Raw genomic sequence first — 21,780 nt, 5'->3', positions numbered from 1 at the left:
ATGAGAGAGTGCAAAGCACTGCAGCATAATGCAGTGGTCCAGATATGGCTTCCCTGTTGACACAGCATCACAGCACTGCACAATACACACAAACACACGCGCGCGCACACACACACACGTACACACTCACTGAGGAAGAAAAAGACAATGTCATCTAACCAAATCCATGCTCTGTGTAATGAATGATAGGTAATTTCTGAAGTGGAAGTGAAATGAAGATGCAGACAGAAAATTAAAGCTCAGGCTGCACACCCCTCACACTCCCACCACACACACACGCATACTGGCTCCCGCTTCCCAGCATACCGACCTGTGGGTGACTCGATGCCCGCCGAAGCGTACCCGGAGGCGGTCGGCGACGGGGAGGACGAGGCAGGGGGCAGGATGGATCCGCCACCACTGGAGCTGCTCCCAGGCTTAGTGCACTTCTTCGATGACTTCTTCTCCTTCATCCAGGGGAACTCGTGGGCCAGCGGACCGGCCGGGGTGGCCGTGGCCGGGGCAGGGGCCTGGCCGGACGGGCAGGGCTGCTGGGCGCCTCGGTGGTGCGTCTGGAGGCCATTAGTGATGGAGGTTCTCCGGTTCTGCTGGCTCCTAGCAGCCGGTCTCGGCTGGCTGGCTGTGCAGGGGCTGAGGCTGGGGATGGTGTGCTCGAAGGGAGGCGGAATTACTGTCGACTCCTTGATTGATGAAGTTTGAAATGACTCCAGGACGGCGGGGAAGGACGTCAGGCACTCTGCTAGGGACGGCTGGCTGTTTATAAAACCGATCTCCCTCTCAAATTCAAAATTCATAGCTCCCTCAAACCGGCTTCAACCTCAAACGGCGAGACCCCCGAACAATCCCTTCCCCAAAATAAAAAAAATAAAAAAACACACATACACACACGCACGCTCGCACACGCACGCGACACAATATGGCTTCTTAAAAAAATAAAACGAAATGAAAAAACGCACGAGCATATAGGCTCCCGACCGCAATGGCGTAAATGCGGTGGCTATATAATAATTGTGTATATTGGTGATATTACTAGCGTATGGGGACCTGGGTAGGCTAAACTGAAGAACTGTGGGGCGAAATTGCAGCCAATTCCTGGTCATGTGACCCAAATCATCCAATCAACGGCCCGGGCCTGGCGGCGGCGATGGCTGTGGGAAGCAGCATTATTATTTTTCCACCAAATGCTGTGGCAAAGAGGGGCTATATGACAGAGTAGCTGCTATTGTTTTGTCTTAACGGGGGGGAAAGTGTGGGGAGAAAAAACGACGGTCGCCATGTGCGCTGTGTGGGCGGCGGGCAGGCGCATCCCGGCCCGGTGTTACGCACAAACAATAGAGCATCCCTCGGACATTTTTTCGGTCCTCTGGGTGATGTAATGACGGTTAACATTAGGTGAACGGAGCTGGCCAGCACCGTTTACAATATGGCTGCTTCTACTGTTTACAGCACTCAGCTCATTAATCTTATAAAGTGTGACAGAGGCTGAAAATCCCCAGTTTAGACACAGGAAACTTGTAGAGGGGTTTAAATGGCGCAGCAGCTCAGGAGAAGATGATGAACATTTGTACTCAGAGGTAGTGAAGATGAAGCAGATTGGCTTCTCACAGAGCAGAGAGGCAGAAATCTATATTTTACTGGGAAGAGAGAGGGAGCCTGTTGGTGTGTAAGTGGACATCTTTTTGTTTCATGTATTTGGGTTCATGTTTGTTTATTAGTACACTAGTTGTTAGAGCATTTGTCCATGTGTGTTTGTAAGATAGACAGAGAGGAACCTGAATATTATCTAAATATAATCTCACTAAAATAGCCTCTGCACACAGGCTCCAAATGTCTTCTTGTTTGCTACCTCTCTCACCCTCTCAGTGTGATGTATGTGTGTTAAAAATGGTCGGTGTGTTTACGCAGAGAAAGAGAGAGAGAGAGAGAGGGAGAGTTCACAGCGAGGTCGCCCCGAAAAGGAGGCAAAGCGCAGGCCTCCTGTTCCTCCTAATAGGAAAAATAATAATACAGCAGCAATAATATAAACAATAATTGTAAGTGAGAGTGTGCTGAGTGGCCTGCAGACTCAACAGGACGCACATGTAGATTTTTATAAAGATCAGGAACTCCAGAGTTTAGCAGAGGATATTTTGGGGAGGGCACGAGGAGCCCCGAGTGGGAAAAAAAGTGCGGTGATCAATCTTTCTCTCCGTGCAAAGAGCCTGACAGCAGCCCCTCTCTGCCCCTAAATAACAAGAAACCCTCCAGTCTTACTCTCTCTGTCTCTCTTCAGTTAGATCCACTATTCGCCGTGTTTTATTGTTTTTGCACCGGTTTTACGCACAGAAAATACGCCCATGTGTAAACGTCACGCAGTAATATTTAATCTGTTGAGGAAAACATATATAATAAAACGACTCAGATACAAGGGATAAATGGATATAAGCTATTTAGCTCGCACCCCCTTCTCTCTCTCTTTCCCATGCCATTTGGCTTCGCTCCCTGACTCTGAAAAAAAGAGGCAGATAAAAAAGCAGAAATGTGTGTGGGAGTGAGGGCCATTGAGCGTAGCAGAAAGCGCAGGCAGTGAGTAGGCCGAGGCTGCACGGACACACACACCAAGACACAAGCCCAAACACAGCAGATACAATCTGCTGACTGAGCTGCAGCAACACACCTATTTTCTCCATCTCGCTTTAATTATGTCAGGATTTTTTTTTAATTCTTGTTTTTTGGTAAATTTCGGAGCAGTTTTGGAAGTTTTGTTGGAGAGTTTTTTTTTCTGTTTTATGCTCGTCATAACATGGGACGTGTGGATTGGTCGACTGACTTATTTTATTCTATTTTGCTATCAGGTTTTTTGTTTGTTTGTTTTTGGGGTTAACTGGGGGTAAATCAATTGATTGTACTTTGACTGCGTTTCATTTGTATTTCATTTTAATAAATACTAATTACTGGTATTTAATATTTTAATTGGTCCAAGACCTCTTTCCGGTAAGACAGTAAAAAAGCCTTAGAATCAACCTTTCATGAATTATGGTTCCTCTTTCTTTTTAGAGTAAAAATGTAAAAATGACCAGAATTGTTCTATTAGTACATTCATTAGTATTGTTATTAATATAACTGCATGATAAAACAAGACGTGTTCACATCTGACTGGTACCTTTTGGACACATTTCCTGCTTAGCACACCTAAAAATCGTAACCTTATGAAATTGCACTTGTAATTTCTGACTCCAGATCAGCCTGTGTACCTGCTGTGAGCGTGTTCTACAGTAATAGCTGTGGTGTTTTCAGCTGTGAGTGCGTTGCTGAAGCCGAGCCGAGCTCTCCGTCTGTTTTTATGAGGCAATAAATTAGATCCAATCTCTGCTTATTGGTGTTTTTATTGTCTGTTAGTCCAACGGAGATGTAAAGGGAAGTACGGCCATTATTTATGGGAGCCTGATTTATGTCTCAAGTTTTATGCTGCTCTCAGGCCTCTCAGCACAAGCGCGTGCTGAGGAGAGAGAGAGAGAGAGAGAGAGAGAGAGAGAGAAGGTGGAGGTGGGGTTGGGGTGTTAGAGACCATGTGACTGGGCCTCGGGGCTTTTTTTAGTCATAAACATCAACATAGGACACAAAGCTGGCGACAGGATCATCAGTGTGTGTGTAAAGAGAGAGAAAACAACAGAAAAAGAAAAGCTGAAAAGGAGAGAATTTTAAGTTGAAATGTCTGAGCATTGATCGCTGTTTTAAAGCCCTCTGCTTTTGGTTCCCAGTTTCTACTCTGGTCCAGTAAAATTTGGGTCACAGCTGACTTATTGTGTCTCCTACTGTTGAAAAAGGTCTTATTATTTTGCTCCCAAAGAATGAAAAATAACTCTCTTAGTAAGAGTAAAATAAGCTATAAAAATAGTTATAAAAATAAGCTGATAATTCAAATGGTGATATATTCTTAAATAGTTTACCAGGAGATTAGCTGAAGAGTAAAATGTCTGATGCCCATGAGTTTCTGCATGGTACGACTAAGCAATACAAGACATCTGTCAAAGAAATTGCCCATATTTATATTTAACTCCAACCATCTGCTGGACTGTCTGCTATAGACTAAAGAAAAAATCTTAATTGAGGCTCCACTCACTAGATTTTTCCAGAGCTTTCAACCACACCTCAAGGTCTCTCTCAAGTTAAACCACTTAAGTTGTACAGAAGTGGCTCCACAACACCACTGAATTTAACTGGGATCCTTGGAATAAAGTGAGCAGTGTTTACGCAGAGGGACAGATTGTTCTCGTGTGAAATGTCCAGATTTAGGGGTCAGATAGGGTTTCAGTGTGTTGCTCAAGGACACTTCAGTAGCACGAGTCTGTTTTTTATCATTTCAAATCATGACCTGCATTCATTTTTGCAAAAGCGTATTTTATTTTTGTAGAGTCTCAACTGTTTTCTCCAGCATTAGTGAGTTAAATATAATCTGTCAGGTGCCATACTCTACAAGACATTAAATATTAAGGCGAGTTCTGAGTGAGTTTGAGCTTTTGCTGTTACTGAACAACGATTTTGACTAATAGTTTGGAGTTTTCAGACAAAAACAACAGAGCTACAGTCATTGTGAATACCCTTAAAAAAGAAAAGAAAAAACAAGCAGTAGAAGTTTTTTAGTTCAGGAATAACTCTTGGACCCGACCTTAGACCTTTACTGGGGTGCAGCCCAGTATGGTGCATCATTGGTGCTGGTAATCAATATAATACATGCATACCAGCCACCAGCAAAACAGTAGCAGAAGCTACCAGTGGAACATTTGTCTGCACCAACAGACACTTTGTAAGTCATAATGGAGACTGGAAGTGCATTTGAAGTTTTCTTAAAGGCCAAAGATATTTTCCCTCTCACATGTAACATATCGCTCTAGGCTCCAGATGTAATTATTGAGAAAGTTTTCTGACAGTGATGCCACGCTTTAGCCTGAGGTATTGACCCGATATTCAATACTGGCATCAGTGTCAGGTCATTCCTGAACTAGAGATATGCTGTTTGAAAGCAGTCACACCTACACTAGAACATATTATAAATGATACTAATGCAGGCCAATACTTGTTGTACGCATCACATAACAATTGTAAGCAAAGTGATTTGTTCAAGATTTGAACAGTTATATGTGCATTAAAAAGATTTAGGTAAACTAATGTTGCTGTCTCGTTTATTAAAGATATTAACCTTTCAGTTTCAACTCTATGACTGATGGGAATTTTTTATTTAGTTATTTGTTTTTAAAATTGGTCCAGTATTGAGCTAGACCACTGCAGCCAGCAGCTGCGAAACAAGTTGCAATGTAACCACTTGGGGCATTTGTGCACCGTCAATTTACGCTCACAAATAGTTCTTCTTTTTGCCACTGACAGACTTACACTGTTATTACAAGTGTCTGATAACAATATGGAAAAGGTTCCTTCATAGGTAGATCTGCTTGTTAAATAGTAAAATCCTTTTTGTTTAACCAGAAACAGCCCAAATCACCATCGCAAAACCTGCCAGACTACATTTAAATTAACAATTATTTTATCATTATAAAACACACTTATCTGAAAGTCAACAGTAACCAAATAAATCTTACAAAAGGCATCTCTCCACTGTTCCAATGTTCACCAGCTCTGGTTTGGTTGAAATGAACCCTTAATTCACCCAGTCAGATGTGAAAATATGCTGGCTCTAAACAGGTTAAAATCACTGTTAATTTCAATGCAGTCTGGTAAGTTTGTGATTTCATGTTTTTGGTTAAACAAAAAGGATCTAACTGTTTAGCAAAAAGATCGAACTCTGTGGGGAACCTTTCGAAAATGTTGTTCAACACTTAGTATAACAATCTGAATCTGTCAATGGCAAAAACAAACTCTTTCAGTGGACATACACTGACAGCAATCTCGCTCAATACCAGACAAATTTCCCATTAATCATTTCGAAGCAAAAACATGCAAAAATGAGTACAGGTTGAAAATTATAGAAGTTACCCTTTAAGTAGGTTAAATATATTTTTTGAAAGAATATGTTATCCTTAAATTAAATAATCAGCAAAAAGTTTGTTGAGTTCTCATCCTGCTGTGCGAATATTTGCATATTTTGATAGTGATTTTTGCCCCAGCTGGCAGACAGGAGGAGCCCAGCAGTGCAAAGGGTTGTTTGTGTGTTGCCATGGCAGTCAATACAATTGGTGTTGGCGGGTTTTCACCTGACAGTAACACTGCCTAACAAAGTGTTAGATGGGACTGTCTGGGTTTTCAAGATAATGTCTGTAATAGCGATTCACCCAAACACCTGAGAATCATGAACAAACTGACAATAACTCTGAATAACATAACATTTTATTAAAGAATTGCTCGACAGACAACTCTCTCAACAGTGAAAGAAAAGGAGCTACAAAGGACAAAGAAAGAAGTTGTTTTTCTCCAAAAAAGACTCGTTCTTTTTTCCAGCTAATAGTTTGTCTAAATTTTCCGACTATGCACGGACGGGTCACCAATCCCCATCCTTGCCCTTTTCCCTGTACAAGCCAAGACATGTATGTACAAGGGTCATTATAGGAACATAAAAACTACTTATTTTCTTCTAAAATACAACAACTAAAAAATGTAACTTCAGTACAATGGACAAGAAGAAACACAATGTTTTTTTTTTCTTTCATAACAGGTAAATACTAAAAAAGTACAGTATTTTTTCCTCGATATAAATACATGAAGGATAAATAATAATAATACAAAACAGAAAGTCTTTTTAAACTGGCTATAACAAATAAATATTTATATATGAATGTTCACTTGAACACACATTGGCGAAAGACGCTTTGATTGGAGGGCCTTCCGTCTTCAAAATAAGATTTTATTATTATTATTTTTTACCTTTAACCATCAAAATGTAAACTCTAAGTGCAACAATGATGCCCAGATGTGAAAAGCATTTGTGTAAATCTGCACTTTTAAAAAACAATCAGAGGATTTATTTCCAGAACAGCAGAGAGTGAAGTGCGGTCAACCACACACAGCTTGTGTTCTGGTTTGAACCCCAGCTGTAACAGTCTGATGTGCATGTTGTCCCAAACTCCCCTCACTGACAGTTCAGACAAATAAATCAAGTTGTTTTAAAAATATGTGATACACATCAGCCCACATTTCTGGGACATGCATTTTTGTTCAAATATATACCCTGTATCCACGTTAAAAGTCAAGATATGTGAGAACAAAACAAAACAATATAAAATGTGGACTTTTACGCATTGGTGTCCGCTAATGTAAGTGAACCCTTCCAAAGTGATAGACAGAGAGAGAGAGAGAGAGAGAGAGAGAGAGAGAGAGAGGGCAATGACTTACCCAAACATAAATAAATAGTGTTCTCCACTCTTATTATTTACCCTGTGTCGATGATGTGCTAAAATAAGAACATTAAAAATTTCTCTTCCATGTCCTCTCCTGTTTGTTTAAAGATGTCAACAGCTGGCCGAACCTGGCTGTGAATGTGTGTCAACGGAAGGAAGCTAGCTTAGCATTGCTGTGTGTGTGTATGGAGTTGTGATTAACTAGCGTAGCTTAGCACAGATGTGTGTCTATGGGAGCTAGTTTAGCCTTTGAGCTCATAGCTTCTTAAACCCTGTTAGATTGATGGGAGGGGTGGTGAGTGCATGTGTAGTGATGGATGTGTGCGTGTGGGGGGGGGGGCGGTCTGTGGCGGATTGTGGGAAATTTTTGCCTTCTTCAGAAGCCATGTGCTGCTGCCACAGACAGGAGACGGTGGGTTAGTAGTGATTCAGTCTGGACGGACAGAGACAGGTACAGCAGGAGGCAAAAAGGGACAGCGAAGGGAGGACCATCCAGTGGCTTTTACGTGCTTTGTCGAATGAGGGGAACGGAGGAAGACGAGTGCTGCCAGCTTCAGCCATATATTTCTGTTCTCTCTCTCTGGCTGATGGAGAGGCAGAGCCCTCCACATAGCTCAGCTCGGCTGACAACAACATGTGTCGCCTAGAGGGGGAGAGAGCTCAGCGTCATAAATCTAACCACCTCGTTAACTGCCCATTAAAATCTCAACTATTTCATTTACCAGGCGGGAGAGCTGTTTGTATATGTGCGTGTCTTAGGGGGGAGATTTTATTATCAAAGTACAATTTTAAACCACATACTACCTCTAACAACATGCTAGCTGAGCTACTGCTGCAATTTGCTCCACCCACACAAAACTGTTTTGCAGTTATTTTTGCTGAGTAACTTAAACACATTATACTAAGGGCATAGGTTACATTTCAACATTAGGCGGGGGAGACATAGGTCTATGATACAGGGGGGTGTGGGAGTCCTCAACCATAAAATATTTAGCAAACTCCTGCATTCTGGTGACTTTATATGCACCAATTTGTGCCTTCTCTGCATCAATTTATTGTTGAAATTCCTAAATTTTGTCAAAATAAAAGCTATGTCTATGTTTTTCTTGCAAATGCAAATGTTCTAAATATTGAGGGGTGTGTGTCCCCTCTGTCCCCCTGATTTTTACACCCATGCATCATACAGAAAGATTTTTCTGTCCTTTCAGATTTTTTGTTTTGTTTTTGAGAAATATATTTAATACAAAACTGACATCTGCTTTGTTTGAGTACAGTATTGCAGTTTTCTGATTGACTGTGCAGTAGATTATCTGCCTAATGAAACAATGGTGCTCACCATAGATCCTGTTATGCCATACAGCTGCCGATATGTCTCTGCACCAGTGCCACGAGACAAGCTTCCTGACATTTATTGTCCCCAGGGGAACGTGGGAGACAATTGACTGTACACTTCTTCTCCCACGCCTACAATATGCTTCACTGAGTGTAAATTGCTCTAAAAAGGTTCATGATAAATGTGAAACCAAGAGTACTAAAATATAAAATAAATCACTGATAACATACTCTAAACCCTTAAGCAGTTTTGAATATGTAAGTTAAATTTAAAAACTGATAATGCACTGTCGAATGCTTTAAAATGTATTTTCCTCATGCAAGTGTTCATAGCAGAGAGTACGTTTGGTCCCAGCTTAAAAAGTTCTTGGACATATTTTGGTAACTTCCATTAATTTCAGTGCTTTTACACTGTAGATATGTGCCTCTTATTGACTTTTTGGCAACACAAATGGTTTGTGTGCATCATTGCTACTTGATAATGGGCATAACTTTTGTCTTTTTTAAACTAAATGAACTGCACTTCAAAGGCAACAGTGGAAGCTCTAGCCCTAATCAGAAGGCAGTGGAAACAGGGTGGGGCTGGACAACACCAAACACTGATCGCTCCCCATTGTGGCTGTGGAGCACAGGACAAATCACCGGATGGCTCCCTTCTGTCCCCTTTAGTGTCTCCTGCCACCCTGTTGCAGCAGTAGAGTCCCCATGTTAGTTAGTCTGTTAGTGAGTCACGTCGTGTTACGTGTTCTGTGTTGTCTTCACTATTTCCTACGTTGTCATTTTGTTCCAAACCTGCTACAGGTGAGTGAGCTTGGGTGCTTCCTGGATTCTGCCCTGAGTCGAGGTGTGGTGCGCCGACAGCTCGGTGTACGTCGGGTGTGTGGGCGGGTCACAGGGACCCTGAGGACCCCCTCCACCCACATGGTGCTGGTTGGCTGCTGACATAGGCCCCGCGCCGTTGTAGTCCATGGTTTGATGGTGGGGTGGCGTGGGGCCGAGGTGGTTTAGCCCATACATGGAGGGCCCCGAGCCAGGCATGGGTTCCACATAGCTGCCACCCCCCACATAGACTGGACTAGCCTGCATGTTGGTGGGAGTCCCGTAGCCAGCGTTGTTGGCCTGCACCAGGCCATGGTGAGGATGGGGGTCGCCATAGTCCGGGTCTGGGGCACCATACTTCTGTTGGGGGGGGCAGCCCTTCATGGAGACATTGGAGTAGGCAGTGGACATGGAGTAAGACACTCCCTGGTGGGGCTTGCCAAAGGATGGCGGAGATGGGACATCGTAGCCTGCCCCTCCACCCCCGCCTCCCCCTCCCATAGGGTGCATTGAGTTAAGGAAGCTGGCGGAGGACTGCATGGTGAGGGGTGGGGAGCCAGTAGGGGAGGGCCCTCCAGAACTGGAGCTCAGGCCCTTAGACTTCTGGTCCTTCTTGTACTTCATGCGTCGGTTCTGGAACCAGATCTTGATCTGACGTTCGGACAGGTTGAGCAGGTTGGCCATCTCCACACGCCGCGGCCGACACAGGTACCGGTTGAAGTGGAACTCTTTCTCCAGCTCAACCAGCTGGGCACTGGTGTACGCTGTACGAGCCCGCTTTGATGACGCTGAAGACCCACCAGTAGGACTCTTCTCCCCACTGCTGCCACTCTCTGCTCCTCCTGATGCTGAGGAGAGAGGAGAAAAAAATTACACAGTGGGCAAGTGAGGGCAAGTGAGAAAAATAGAGAAAATGAAGTGGATAGGATACAGGTAAAAAAAAAAAGGAGGGGCCATGACAAACCCTAGAAAATGAAGAGTGAAAGTGGAAGAAACGTACAAAAAAGGAAGAGGAAATGGAAAAAAAGAAGGATATAGTAAGAAACAGGTAAAAGGATGATGAAATAAAAATTGAGAGAGCCTGTGAGGAAGAGAGAATAAAACACATTCAGGCTGCTTGCTGGAGGAAATTGAAAGCATTCAGGTTCTTAATAAAGCAGAGGGGGGTCCGAGCATGCTGGTTGAATTATCCCTTGATATTAGTTGTCAACACTTCATAACAGTGGCAGTTATTAAGAGACGGAGGGCCCGGTGCTGGCCGAGGGCAGCTAAATTGCATCTTGGCTGGAAAGACAAACCCCCCACAGCAACAGCAGCTGCAGCAGCACAAGGACTACGAGCAGGAACTGAGGCTGACCTGCACTCACTTCAATCAGCATGCCAAGAAAAGTCAGGCTTCTCACCACATTTATGTGATAGTTATACTAACTCCTAACAGATCTGAAGGGTATTCAGAGACTTGTGCAGACACTTCAACTGTTACCACTGTTCTTTATGTTGAGTGAATTACATGAGCCTTGGGTGAATGGTGTATTGTTAGTCACTCTTAGTGTCTTATGTTTTCAAAATGTGTATGTTACTACAGCAGGAAGCTAATCAATTTGTCTTAAGGCCATAAACATCAAATCCACCAGCTGCTGTCACTACTTTAGACAACGTGTTGAAGTGAATAAACCTCTAGATGATGATTGGTTATTTGACACAAAAGGGGTTAAATAGACTAACATACTAACCACAATCAACTAGCATGCACTTGATGATTATCCTGCATCCTTTCCATCAGTTCTGCAATCAAGTGATCTGCCTTAAAATTGCTTAGAAGAAAGGTTTGGAGGATGCTTCACATAACTTATTTGCAAACCGTAAAAGCTAGTAAACATCAAATCAGTTAACAGTTTAGAAACATAAACATATGAAAAGTGGGTACAAAGTCCTTTTCACACACGCCCTCTTACTAGTACAATAGTAAAATAAATTATGATTTTCAAAATTCAGAATTTAGGCAGCCTGTATGAAAAATACAAAGGTCTTCTTCCTTATTTTCCAAATCACTGCCATTCTTCAGCAGTGCTTCCACCATAGTAAGAAGGTTCTTAGTGCTGGCTTTTAGTCATATTGGTTGTGATAACACTGTGTCGTCAACCATGATTTTGTTACGCAGCAACATCAACATCAAAATAGCTCCAACAGGAAAACAAACATGAGTCATCATATAATCAGACAGTTTGCAAACAAGCTCACAGTTAAGCCAGATTGTCTATTCTGGGTGAGGTTGTTCTCATGCACTCTAAATGCATCAGTACTCATGTAACCCAAGTAATACAGGAGGCTGCCATCACGTGACTAATGCACCATGGGCAGTGAAGAAGGAAGTAGTCTAAAGAGCAAAGATTCACATAAGGAGCCAGGTTTGGGTGTTGGATGGGTCAAACAACACAGGACTTCCCCCAGGAAATGGGTTTGTGTCCCATGTGAAACCAAGTGAACTCTGAGTCATTTCTAAGTACTTTTTCCCCTAAACCTAACCCACGTAACATCACGCTAAGTATGTAACTTTATGTTAAGTACGTAACATGACAACATGTTTGTTATCCAAAACCTAACCTACGTAACATATGCAGCATTACTGGCAATTTTACGTTAGGTATGCAACTTAACGTAACGTGACAAAGCCCAACCATGTTTCTTTTCCACAACTTAACCTATGTAACGTTGCTTGCCTTAACCAACCCATGTAACTGTACATAAGGCAAGTAACGTGACAACACCATTCATTAGGTATCATGTGCATCATGGTATGGGGATACGTTGACTGAGTTGCCAGTTTATTAGATAAACCACACTCAAACAATTGTGGGTCAAATGTTTGAGTCAAATTTTCAAGCTGCGTTACTAAAAGAACACTGAATGTAATAGGAATGATTAATTTGTTGCATTGCAACATTTTTAGTGATGTCTGATGTTTATTTTCAACATCTGTGGTATGGTTTTGTTGTTTGGTTAAATGCTGTTTTGTATTTTAGTATTTATGTGAAAAAGTTGATGTCCTGACACACAAGACAAATTTAAGACATTTTTTGATTATAAAGTGAAATCAAATCAAATGAAACTAATGCAATGCAACAGTCCTCCACGAAGGCCCCATTTTGAATCATGCTACAGCATACTAAGGGGTCTTTCTATTATCATACCCCATCCATTCATATCAATGAGGCTAAATAATAAAAGTCTAGCTATGATCAGTATAGCGTAATACAGTTAAACAGAACCAAACCACATCCTCCAAAACACATCTCTGAAACAGATGCAACATTAACTTAGCATTATAACATCCACAAAAATATGATGTATTAGTTTTAGCTAGTTTCACCTAATAAGCTGGCAAGTGAGTGAGTATTTGTAGGTAAAACCAAGTCACTTATGTGACGACCCGTCAAGCACAGAGGGTCAAAATTGAAGAGGGAAATTGGTCCCTAAACCTGGATGGCTGTTTCAGTGAGGTTAAAATTTATTGTGAACCTTTATTTTCTGGTACAGTTAAATTGGACTAACCAGGAGTTTGTTTACAACCTGTCTGTTTGTCTGACCCCCAGGGTTTCTTGCAGGGTTTCAACTTCCTGGCAGTTACTTTGGTGTAATCAGTTCTATTATCATGACAGAGCCATTAGCCAGAGCTATAAAAATAAAACCTAGTTTTTCTATTTTTTCCAGAGTGTTTATGCATGGTGTGAAAAGACTTGATGATTGAAGATGATATACAATGAACCATAAGCATAAATGTCAAAAGTTACTGTATCATTTGAACCTTGAAATTCAGAGGGTTCCATGTGTTAAAACGACTTAAAAGAATACTTCACTCACAAAATGACCATTAAATCAGTTACTCAGTGAGTTCTGCTGAATAAATGAAGAAACTTTGTTTTTTCTCACATGACTCCATGGTGAATGAAGAATCCAAAAACAGGTAAACATCCTTCATGAAGTGAAGTAAACAGGGTCAACAGCAAAACTATATCAAAACATCAGTGTAAAAAAATGCTCACTTCTTCTTCTGCCAACTGCTAGTGTGCCCTGAGTGTGCCTGAGCACACACATGCATAAGAGCTCTGCTTGAGCAAACTTCAAACATACGTGTGAAGTGAAAATACATATTTGGGAAATACTGAGCATATCACTGGGTAAATCCTATTTGGATTATATGGTACAAGTCATGTGACAGTTTGTAGACAGATGTTTGATATAGTTTCGTTCACCATGGAGGTATTTGGGAAAACAAAGTTTTCTTCAGAAATTTAAGGTATCACACACGATGTGTAATTAATATACAGATGGTCATTCTGTGGGTGAAGTTTTCCTTTAAGAGGGTTGGTTTTCCTGCTGAAACAAATGGCCACTAAAGCAGACTAGCTTAAACACCAACAGATGATACATTGCTAGCTCTAGTGTTGTTTCCATCTTGGTGCTCATTGCACACTATACAGTAGTGCTAAACAACAGGCCCTCTTCCATCTGAATATGTTGGTATGTTCCTATGTGCATGCTTCCAATGTATTCACACTAATAACTGCTGATGCAGTAGCGTTCAAAGCGAGCACCAAAATCCTATCTCTCCGTAACCCCTTCTCTCTCTCAACAGTATAAACACTTTACTCTGGTGTTTATTTATATAAACAGACACAGAAAGCTGAGAGAGGTAACCATCTCATCTGTCGCACAGAGCAGTGACATTCTCAAAATGATTGCTTCAAATTCTCATCAATAAACAGTCTAATCTCTTCTTAACTCTCTGCCCAGTCAACTGAAAGCTTTTTGAACGCGTATATGAGACTCATATTCATTATGGCGGAACATATTTTTTCTCATCGATAACTACCAATTCTAATAACGTATCTGTCTGCCTCAATGACTGTTTTCTTTGCCTGTTATCAGACATGCAGATGATATTCAAATTTATCATCCTGTTGTATTTTTTTTCCCATTTACTAATATCTTGCATTTCTAATGTCTGCATGTCATTCTCCCTCTCTCTGAAAATCTATTCATCTGTTATCGTACATGACATTTAAATTCATCCTGTTAATATCTTCCTTCTTGCTGGAGCTTTCCAAGAAGGTGCCAAAGGAGAGGAGGAGGAGAGAGAGGAGGCGAGAAGGGAGCAATCAGAAGGCAAGTGATTACAAGAGGGTGGAGAGCAAGGAAAGACGGAGGAGGTGAAAGTAAATGAATAAAACAAAGGTGTACAGGCTATTGGCTGCAGGTTTGTGCCAGCTGGTTAACGAGACTGTCCTATAACTGACTGTGCTGTTACTGTAATGAATCCCTGACTGCTCAGTTGCCATTGATTGTTTCTTTATTGAGCTGAATTTCTTTTAGGTTCTATTACTGAAAATGTGACTAAATACTGACTCAATATCAAATCTCTCTCTCTTTGTTCTACCACTGGTGACACTGAAACAATCCTGTTTATATTCATCTCCTTATGCTTTCACCCTTAATTTCAGGTGATTTTAGGGAGAATTATGTGTTGAAACAATTTCTTGATTAACAACACTGAGTCCATCCGCCCAGTATCCATTGCAGCATCTCAAGGTATAGCTCCCATTGCCAGTTACGTTCTGTGATCATAGGTTTTAGTAAAGATCTCTGTACAGGACTGACAGAACCAAACCTCGCAACCTCATTGTGATGACAAGCCTTCAGGAAGACATTGCACTTTGCTGGTCTTTTCCAAGAGCTGTTTCCCACATGTAACTCATAGAAAACCACAACGAGTTGCTTTTACATTGGGTTCTAATTTAACAAAAAAGATACAACACATTGATTCAAAGTATCTTCATAAAACAGTATGTACACCGTCTAATGAATTTGTTCCCCCCCGAACCAAATTCAAATCTATGCACTTAACGTGAAGTTACAAAGGTTACATTAAGGAAAGTAAGATTACGTAAGTTAGGTTCAGGAAAAGAAACATGATTGGGCGTCATCCTGTCATGTACTTAACATAAAGTTACGTATATAAGTTACGTAGATTAGGTTTAGGAAAAAAAACATGGTGACAACATACCTAAAAATAGCTTAAAACTCAACTGATTTCACATGGGACACAAACACCAGTATCCTTGGAGAGAGTCCTGTGTTTGTTTGACCCATCCACCACCCCAAACTATGTCCTTAAACAGACATTTGCTTCTAATACTACTTCCTTCTTTATCTCCATCAGTGCATTGGTTGTGTGATTGTACCCTTCACGATTACATAGTTTCTACACAAATTACTGGCTTATGATTACATAGGTCACATTGTATATATAAGTACAAACAGTGCATTAGAAATGCCTGATTAAATTAGCTAGTATTTGTGAGCTTTAGAGGTATTTCTCTGTATATTACTTACTTAGGTAAAATAATGATAGGCTAGCTATATTGTCATGCTTCCAGTCTTTATGCTAAGCTAATTGCCTCCTGACTTAAGATCTGCACTTAACACACAGCCTATAGTGGTATTCATCTAAATCTTTAAAAGAAAGCACACAATGTGTTTAGATCTTGATTTGTTGAATCCAAACATCTATATTTCATTAGTTCACATCATATAAATAACTAACTCCCCTTTCCCTAAAAAAAGTATAGATGTTTTTCTCTGTGATCAAAAATATACTTCCTGCCCTTTACTTATTAACTTGAGCACTCCTCTCTGTTTTACAGGAATAGCTGTCAAATTGCTATGCCTCTGACCTTTGACTTATTTTACTGGTCACTGCTTGCCACATTTAGGGTTTTGAAAGTCATTCTACCGATAGGATTAATCATTCAAAAGACTCACTTAGATAACTTAAAGCTTTACCATTAATTTTACATGCTAACATGTTTTCTCAGGGAGATGTATCAATGCTTCAGTGAATCCAGCTAACCAGCCACTTTATTCAAAGGCAATATTAGATGCCTATAATTACCTTGGACCAGAAGAAACTGACTTCACCAGCTACAGATTACCAGTTTGACTAGTTGCCTGTCTGAACCAGTGCCGGTGGAAACCTGTTTTGCCATAATAGACTGAGAAACCTTTTAAATCCTCTGGGGATCTGTTGCTTGAAAGAGGATGTTGATAAGAGAGGTGAGGAAAGAGGGACGTGGTGATGGGAAGGAGAAGGCAGGATAATAGGAAAAAAGATGCTAATGAGGAAAGAAAATGAAGGAAGAAAGAAACTGAAGGAGAACGGAAGGAACTAAAGAAAGGAAATGAGGGAGAGAAAGAGAGAGACCAGGGTACTCTGCCAAGCCATGTTGTTTTTGTGGTGCTATGAGGGGGGAGATCAAAGCAAAGACAGACAGAGAGACAGAGACAGGTGTAGCCTAACACACCATTTCCAGAGTTGTTGCTGGGCGAACAGTTTTTCTGCTTGGTCGTCTGTCGACACTCTTTCATCCAGGGAAAGATCTGCTTGGCCATAGTTGGGTTGGGGGGTAGTGAGGAGGAGGACGATGTGGAGGACGATGTAGAGGAGGAAGAATTAGACGACTTATTGGGGCCTGATTTAGAGACCGTGGAGGCCCCAGCACTGCCCCCCGGCTGCTGAGCCCCAGAATTACCATTGCTGGGATTGGGGGGCAGTGGAGGAGACACCTGGGAGCCAGGGTGGTGCTCAGGCGGCAGACTGGGCCGCATGCAGCTGCCATTCAGCTCCTTGGTCTTGGCTAGCTGCTGCTGCTGGTGGCCACTGTTACTGCCCAGTGACTGTAAAGAGCAGGCCGAGCGCTGGTACGAATCCACATCCAGATGGGTTGCAGACTGGAAGGCCGGCTGGTGGTGGGACACTGGGACCGGTGCATCGTAGCCCCCAAAGCCGTTGGCGGCTGCTGCTGCCGCCGCTGCCGCCCCCTGCACCTGGTAGGACGAGTAGCCACCGAAAAGCGCAGAGGAGTTGTCGTAGTATGTTGTCTTCTGCATTTCTGAGAGAAGTGGCGGCGTCTTCTTGTGCTCCGGTCCTTGTTGAGAGCCACTGCCGGAAGACCATTTGGTACCGGGGGTCACGTGACGGTGTCTCTCCAACGGTCTCCTGCAATCTGACCTAAAAGGTTAGGAGAGGCAGAATGAAGAAATAAGAGAGATAAATCCATCTTCCTCCCATGAAAGGCAGCATGACATGAATAGAAACCACTGCTTTTCTTTCCTCACCCCCCTTACCCTCCCCCTCCCTTCTGAGCCCAGTGCACAGCCTGCAGATGCTCTAGTAGAAGAGGCACGAGGAGGGCAAACTGTGTACTCTATGCACACACACACACACACACAGGCGCGCGCGCACACACACACACACACACACACACACACACACACGAAAATATGCATAACCTTATTGTTACATTTCCATATAAATGTTACCTTTATTCACATAATAGTAATTGAAACTTATTATTATTTATGATATTATGGTTAAGTTGTAACATAGTAGGCCATCAACTCATATTGTTCATAATGGTAATGGTTATAGAATTAGTCTAATTAATTAGCCTATTATTAGCTTATTCAGTAATTATTTTCATTTTTCAGCAGTCAGTCCATTGATATTAACAATGCACCTTTGATTCCATAATAAAATGAAACAAAATCTCCTTGTTTCAAACATTACTATTTTTCGTTTTTTCCTACTTATGCGATATGCAAATTTTATTTAGAATTATGTTTTGTAATAAAGCACTACCCCACTGTGTCTGGTGTTATTTCTGCTGAACGTGACATTTTGTTGTGTAATGGCGGCAGTGAGTGTGGCCTGTATATACTGTGTGTTCCTTTGTGACTGATGTAGGTAGCCTATTTCTGTCAACCTCTGCCTTCCACATATGATTTACTATATTCCGTCTGCTCGGCTGTTACCTCACTCATAGGAGTCTATCTCCGGAAGCCATCACTGCTGCTGAATAACTACTAGGCCTACTACTACTCTTGCATCACGGTAGAATTTTTTTAACAGGTCAGGGGAAATATGGGGGTTTTTTGTTTGTTTTTCTAAACGTAGTAACAAAAACGTATTAATGGCGTTTCGTGCCATCAAACTGGCAACGGTGGGATGCATACATCAAATCTCTCTGGTGAAGAAGGTGATCTCGGGAATATTTCTCGAAACATTATTTCTATTATTATTTTTGGTCAGGGGAAATCCGGGTTAGATTTAGGTGAATAATATCTTAATGAGGTGGACTACACGTTTGAAGAAAGAAAGAACAAATAAATACATAAATAAATAAACAAAACACTTGGACTTGGATTTAGACAAAAGAGGCCAGCAATAGAAAATATGGGAAAAAGAAACCCCGGAAGGAGCTTCACGAGTCAGTGATTCATTAGGGCCCCGGGAAAAAGGAAAGAAAGGGAAAAAAACAGCAGTGTGAGCCCCCATAGACTCCCTATCTCGAGCTCACCGCTGGGGTGGGCCTGTGGCCGCGAGAGGCCGGCTTGTCAGGCGCGAGAGAGCACCTGGCATTCATTTCTCCTCTGGAGATAAAATGTTTAACGGGGAGAAACAGAGGTGAAGCGGCTCTGCTGGCTCTGCCATCTGACACAAACTGAGCCTCAGTGCTACAGCTAACTACTGAGGCTCAGCAGCTAAATGTTACCAATAATTCATTCCCTGGGATATTATCGCAGCACCAGCCCACACTGGTATTAAAAGCCATCAAGTCTATTTCTAATAGTGTTATAAAATTGAAAGTATGGGTGTTTCACTGTGGATAGAAAAAAAAAAGCTAGAGCGCGTGCGAAGATAATATGACATCCTTACGTCTTAGATATCAGGCCTATGCTACACATGCTACGAAAAGAAGCTGAAAAAAATCTGAAATTATGTTATCTATTTGTATGGCTACGCGATTTTTTTGTGATTCATGGGAAATGCAGTAAAATTATTTTTAAACCGTTAGCATCAAACCAGGCCTATATAACAAATAAATAATAATAAAAAAAACATATATCGTATATATATATATATATATATATATGTGTATGTATATATATATATATATATATATTAATATATATACTGATTATTAGGAAATATTCGTTTGCTAATTGGCTTTTTCATATATTACTACTATTCTTGTTTTGTGATTCGACAGTCCAGCCCTTCTCCAGCTCTCAGCACGTCACATATGTCAGCCATTTATCTTTCTAGTAGACAAGCTGGAATCCTAATTATTTACTCTGAGGAATAGTCCCAAGGAGAGAGGGAGAGGGAGAGAGGGGCCATGGTGGCAGTGAGTGTAGGAGGAATATGTTATTAAATCATATCGCTGTATCGCCATTAAACGGGACACGTAATGTCTCTGCCCCTTGCTTGTAGGGCTACAGCTTAATACAATCACCAACTTTACTAGACGCCTCCCTGAATAATCCACTTACACTGACAGAGAAACAGCCACCCAAACAAAAACAACTGAGAGAGAGAGGGGGAGAGGGAGGGATGGAGAGAGAGAGGGAGAGAGGGATAGAGAGGTCGGCCAGTGGTGTCCAGTGTCTGTGTTTTATCCTGGGATATAAAATTACAAATGGCGCCTGCCATGAGAAGAGCTATGCAGGCAGGGAGACACAGAGAGAATGCATTAACTTGGACAATCCACGTATTCCTTATCCCATTAACAGACACAGAGAGGGAGAGAGAGGGGCCAATTATGTGGAGCCGAGCCCAAAAACAATAAAAGAATGGCCAGATCACAGCTATTGTTGCTGTGTTGGCCTCGATTTGGGCTGAAATCAACAAACACTGAAGTCACAGTGTGTAAATAAAATTACAGCATCGAAACATTTTAGTGTGAATTAAAATGTCAGGTATTCGCAAAATAATAAAACGGAGGCCCGTGGGGAGAAAATAGGTAACACCAGGGATAAGTAGCCCATAATCCATAACAGAAAAATGGTCGGCCATTGCTTTGTAAATAAATAGCTATAGGCTAAGTGAGGAAGATGCATGGACAGACTAGGGGAAGAAATGAGAGGGTAAAGAAGAGAAAGAAAAAGGACAGAGATGGAAGGCCGAAAGAAGAAGGGGGGCTGCTTGCGGCGGGTAGCTACGGCAGCTTAAAGCATTGTGAACTCTTCTTGAACCGGGATTGAAGTCATACGGGCCATAAATCACTGAGCCAGCCACTCCGCCGTTCACAAACTGCACAGCGAACAAACACACTCTGTATTTCTGGTTTGTTGTTTGAGCTCTTGCATTACCGGCTGGCCTGCCTGCCTTCCTGCCTGCCGGTGATGCTCCTTACCTTCTTTAGCACCGGCGGTCCCGGTCCAGTCCGGCACGGACCCAGCAACACCGCATCACAGATTAGTCCTCACGCACGTTCACTAGGTAATCAATAACAATAATAAATAATTAAATAAATAACGAATCCGCTCGCCTTCTCTCTCGTTTTGCTCTCCTCCTCCTCTCTTCTTCTCTCCGCAAACCCGCTGCTCCTCCGGTGCTGTCTCGAGACTAGCACGGCTGCTCGCGACCACCACCACCACAACACCTCCTGGAGCCAACAGCAGCAGCGGCGGCAGCGGCGGCGGACCGGGCTGCGCGTGGGCGGCGAACCGGACACCGTGTGGCATGAACGGCTAGTGGATAACAGAGCCAGACGGAGCCGAGGCGTCAAAGGGGGGCTCGAAATACGGGCAGAATTAACGGACGGGCTTGGTATAGGCTAATAGGCTACAGGCAGGCAAGCTAGCGCACGAGCTGAACGAGCTTACCGGGAGCCTGCCTGCTGCCTGCTCGCGCCCCCCGCCCCCCACCCGCCCTCCACCTCCACCCTCCGCCCCAGCACCAGCGCTGGCTGCACCGCTGCTGGCTGATAACAATGGCCTCAAATTTCTTTCTTTTTAAGCCTCTGTCGCTCACACAGCCAGCCGGCCAGTCACACAGCCTCTGAGGAACAGGTCCTCCACAAAATGTCACCCCATTGCATTTTTTGGGTGGTTGGTCGCCCCTATTTTTCTTTTTAAATGTCCCCTGTCCCTTCTCCCCTCTCTCCGTCTCCCCGGGTCTCCTGCCTCTCTCCCTCCGCGTCTTCCCCTCTGTCTTGGGTCTGTGCTGCCACCTCGCTCCGGGCTCTGGGAGCTTTATTCCACACGGCTAGCAGCAGCAGCTAGTAGGAGTAGTTGTGGTGGTAGTATCCATGTATTCTCAATATGTTGTTGACAACAAGCCCGGGTATCAGAAACGCTCACGGGGGTGTAACGGATGAAATAACGGGGCTTGACTTGCGGACGCGTTGATTCCCCCATCAAACAGCTCGGCGTCACTCACAAATTATGCTAATTTCAG

The 21,780-nt window shown here is 42.6% G+C and overlaps 1 protein-coding gene across 16 annotated transcripts in view; it reads right to left on the bottom strand.

Annotated features, from left to right (window-relative positions):
- Positions 1-21,780, bottom strand: part of hoxb3a (homeobox B3a) — a 113,250-nt gene that overhangs the window by 11,217 nt on the left and 80,253 nt on the right. For 13 of the 16 annotated variants that reach the window (XM_050068223.1, XM_050068222.1, XM_050068220.1 and 10 more), the window contains 2 exons: positions 16,841-17,547; positions 6,304-10,327 (listed from right to left, as the gene is read on the bottom strand). In XM_050068223.1, the coding sequence (XP_049924180.1) occupies positions 9,456-10,327; positions 16,841-17,426 (1,458 nt within the window). In that variant the 5' untranslated portion in view covers positions 17,427-17,547 and the 3' untranslated portion in view covers positions 6,304-9,455. Of the gene's footprint in view, positions 1-310; positions 3,839-6,303; positions 10,328-16,840; positions 17,548-20,734; positions 21,220-21,780 lie in introns of those variants that run through there. The other 3 variants (XM_050068235.1, XM_050068227.1, XM_050068236.1) reach the window with 3 other exon arrangements.

The sequence above is a fragment of the Epinephelus moara genome, chromosome 18 (assembly GCF_006386435.1).
Source record: "Epinephelus moara isolate mb chromosome 18, YSFRI_EMoa_1.0, whole genome shotgun sequence".
Lineage (NCBI taxonomy): Eukaryota > Metazoa > Chordata > Actinopteri > Perciformes > Serranidae > Epinephelus > Epinephelus moara.
Note: the sequence above shows the minus strand (reverse complement) of the source record. Positions and strands in the feature narration are given on the sequence as shown.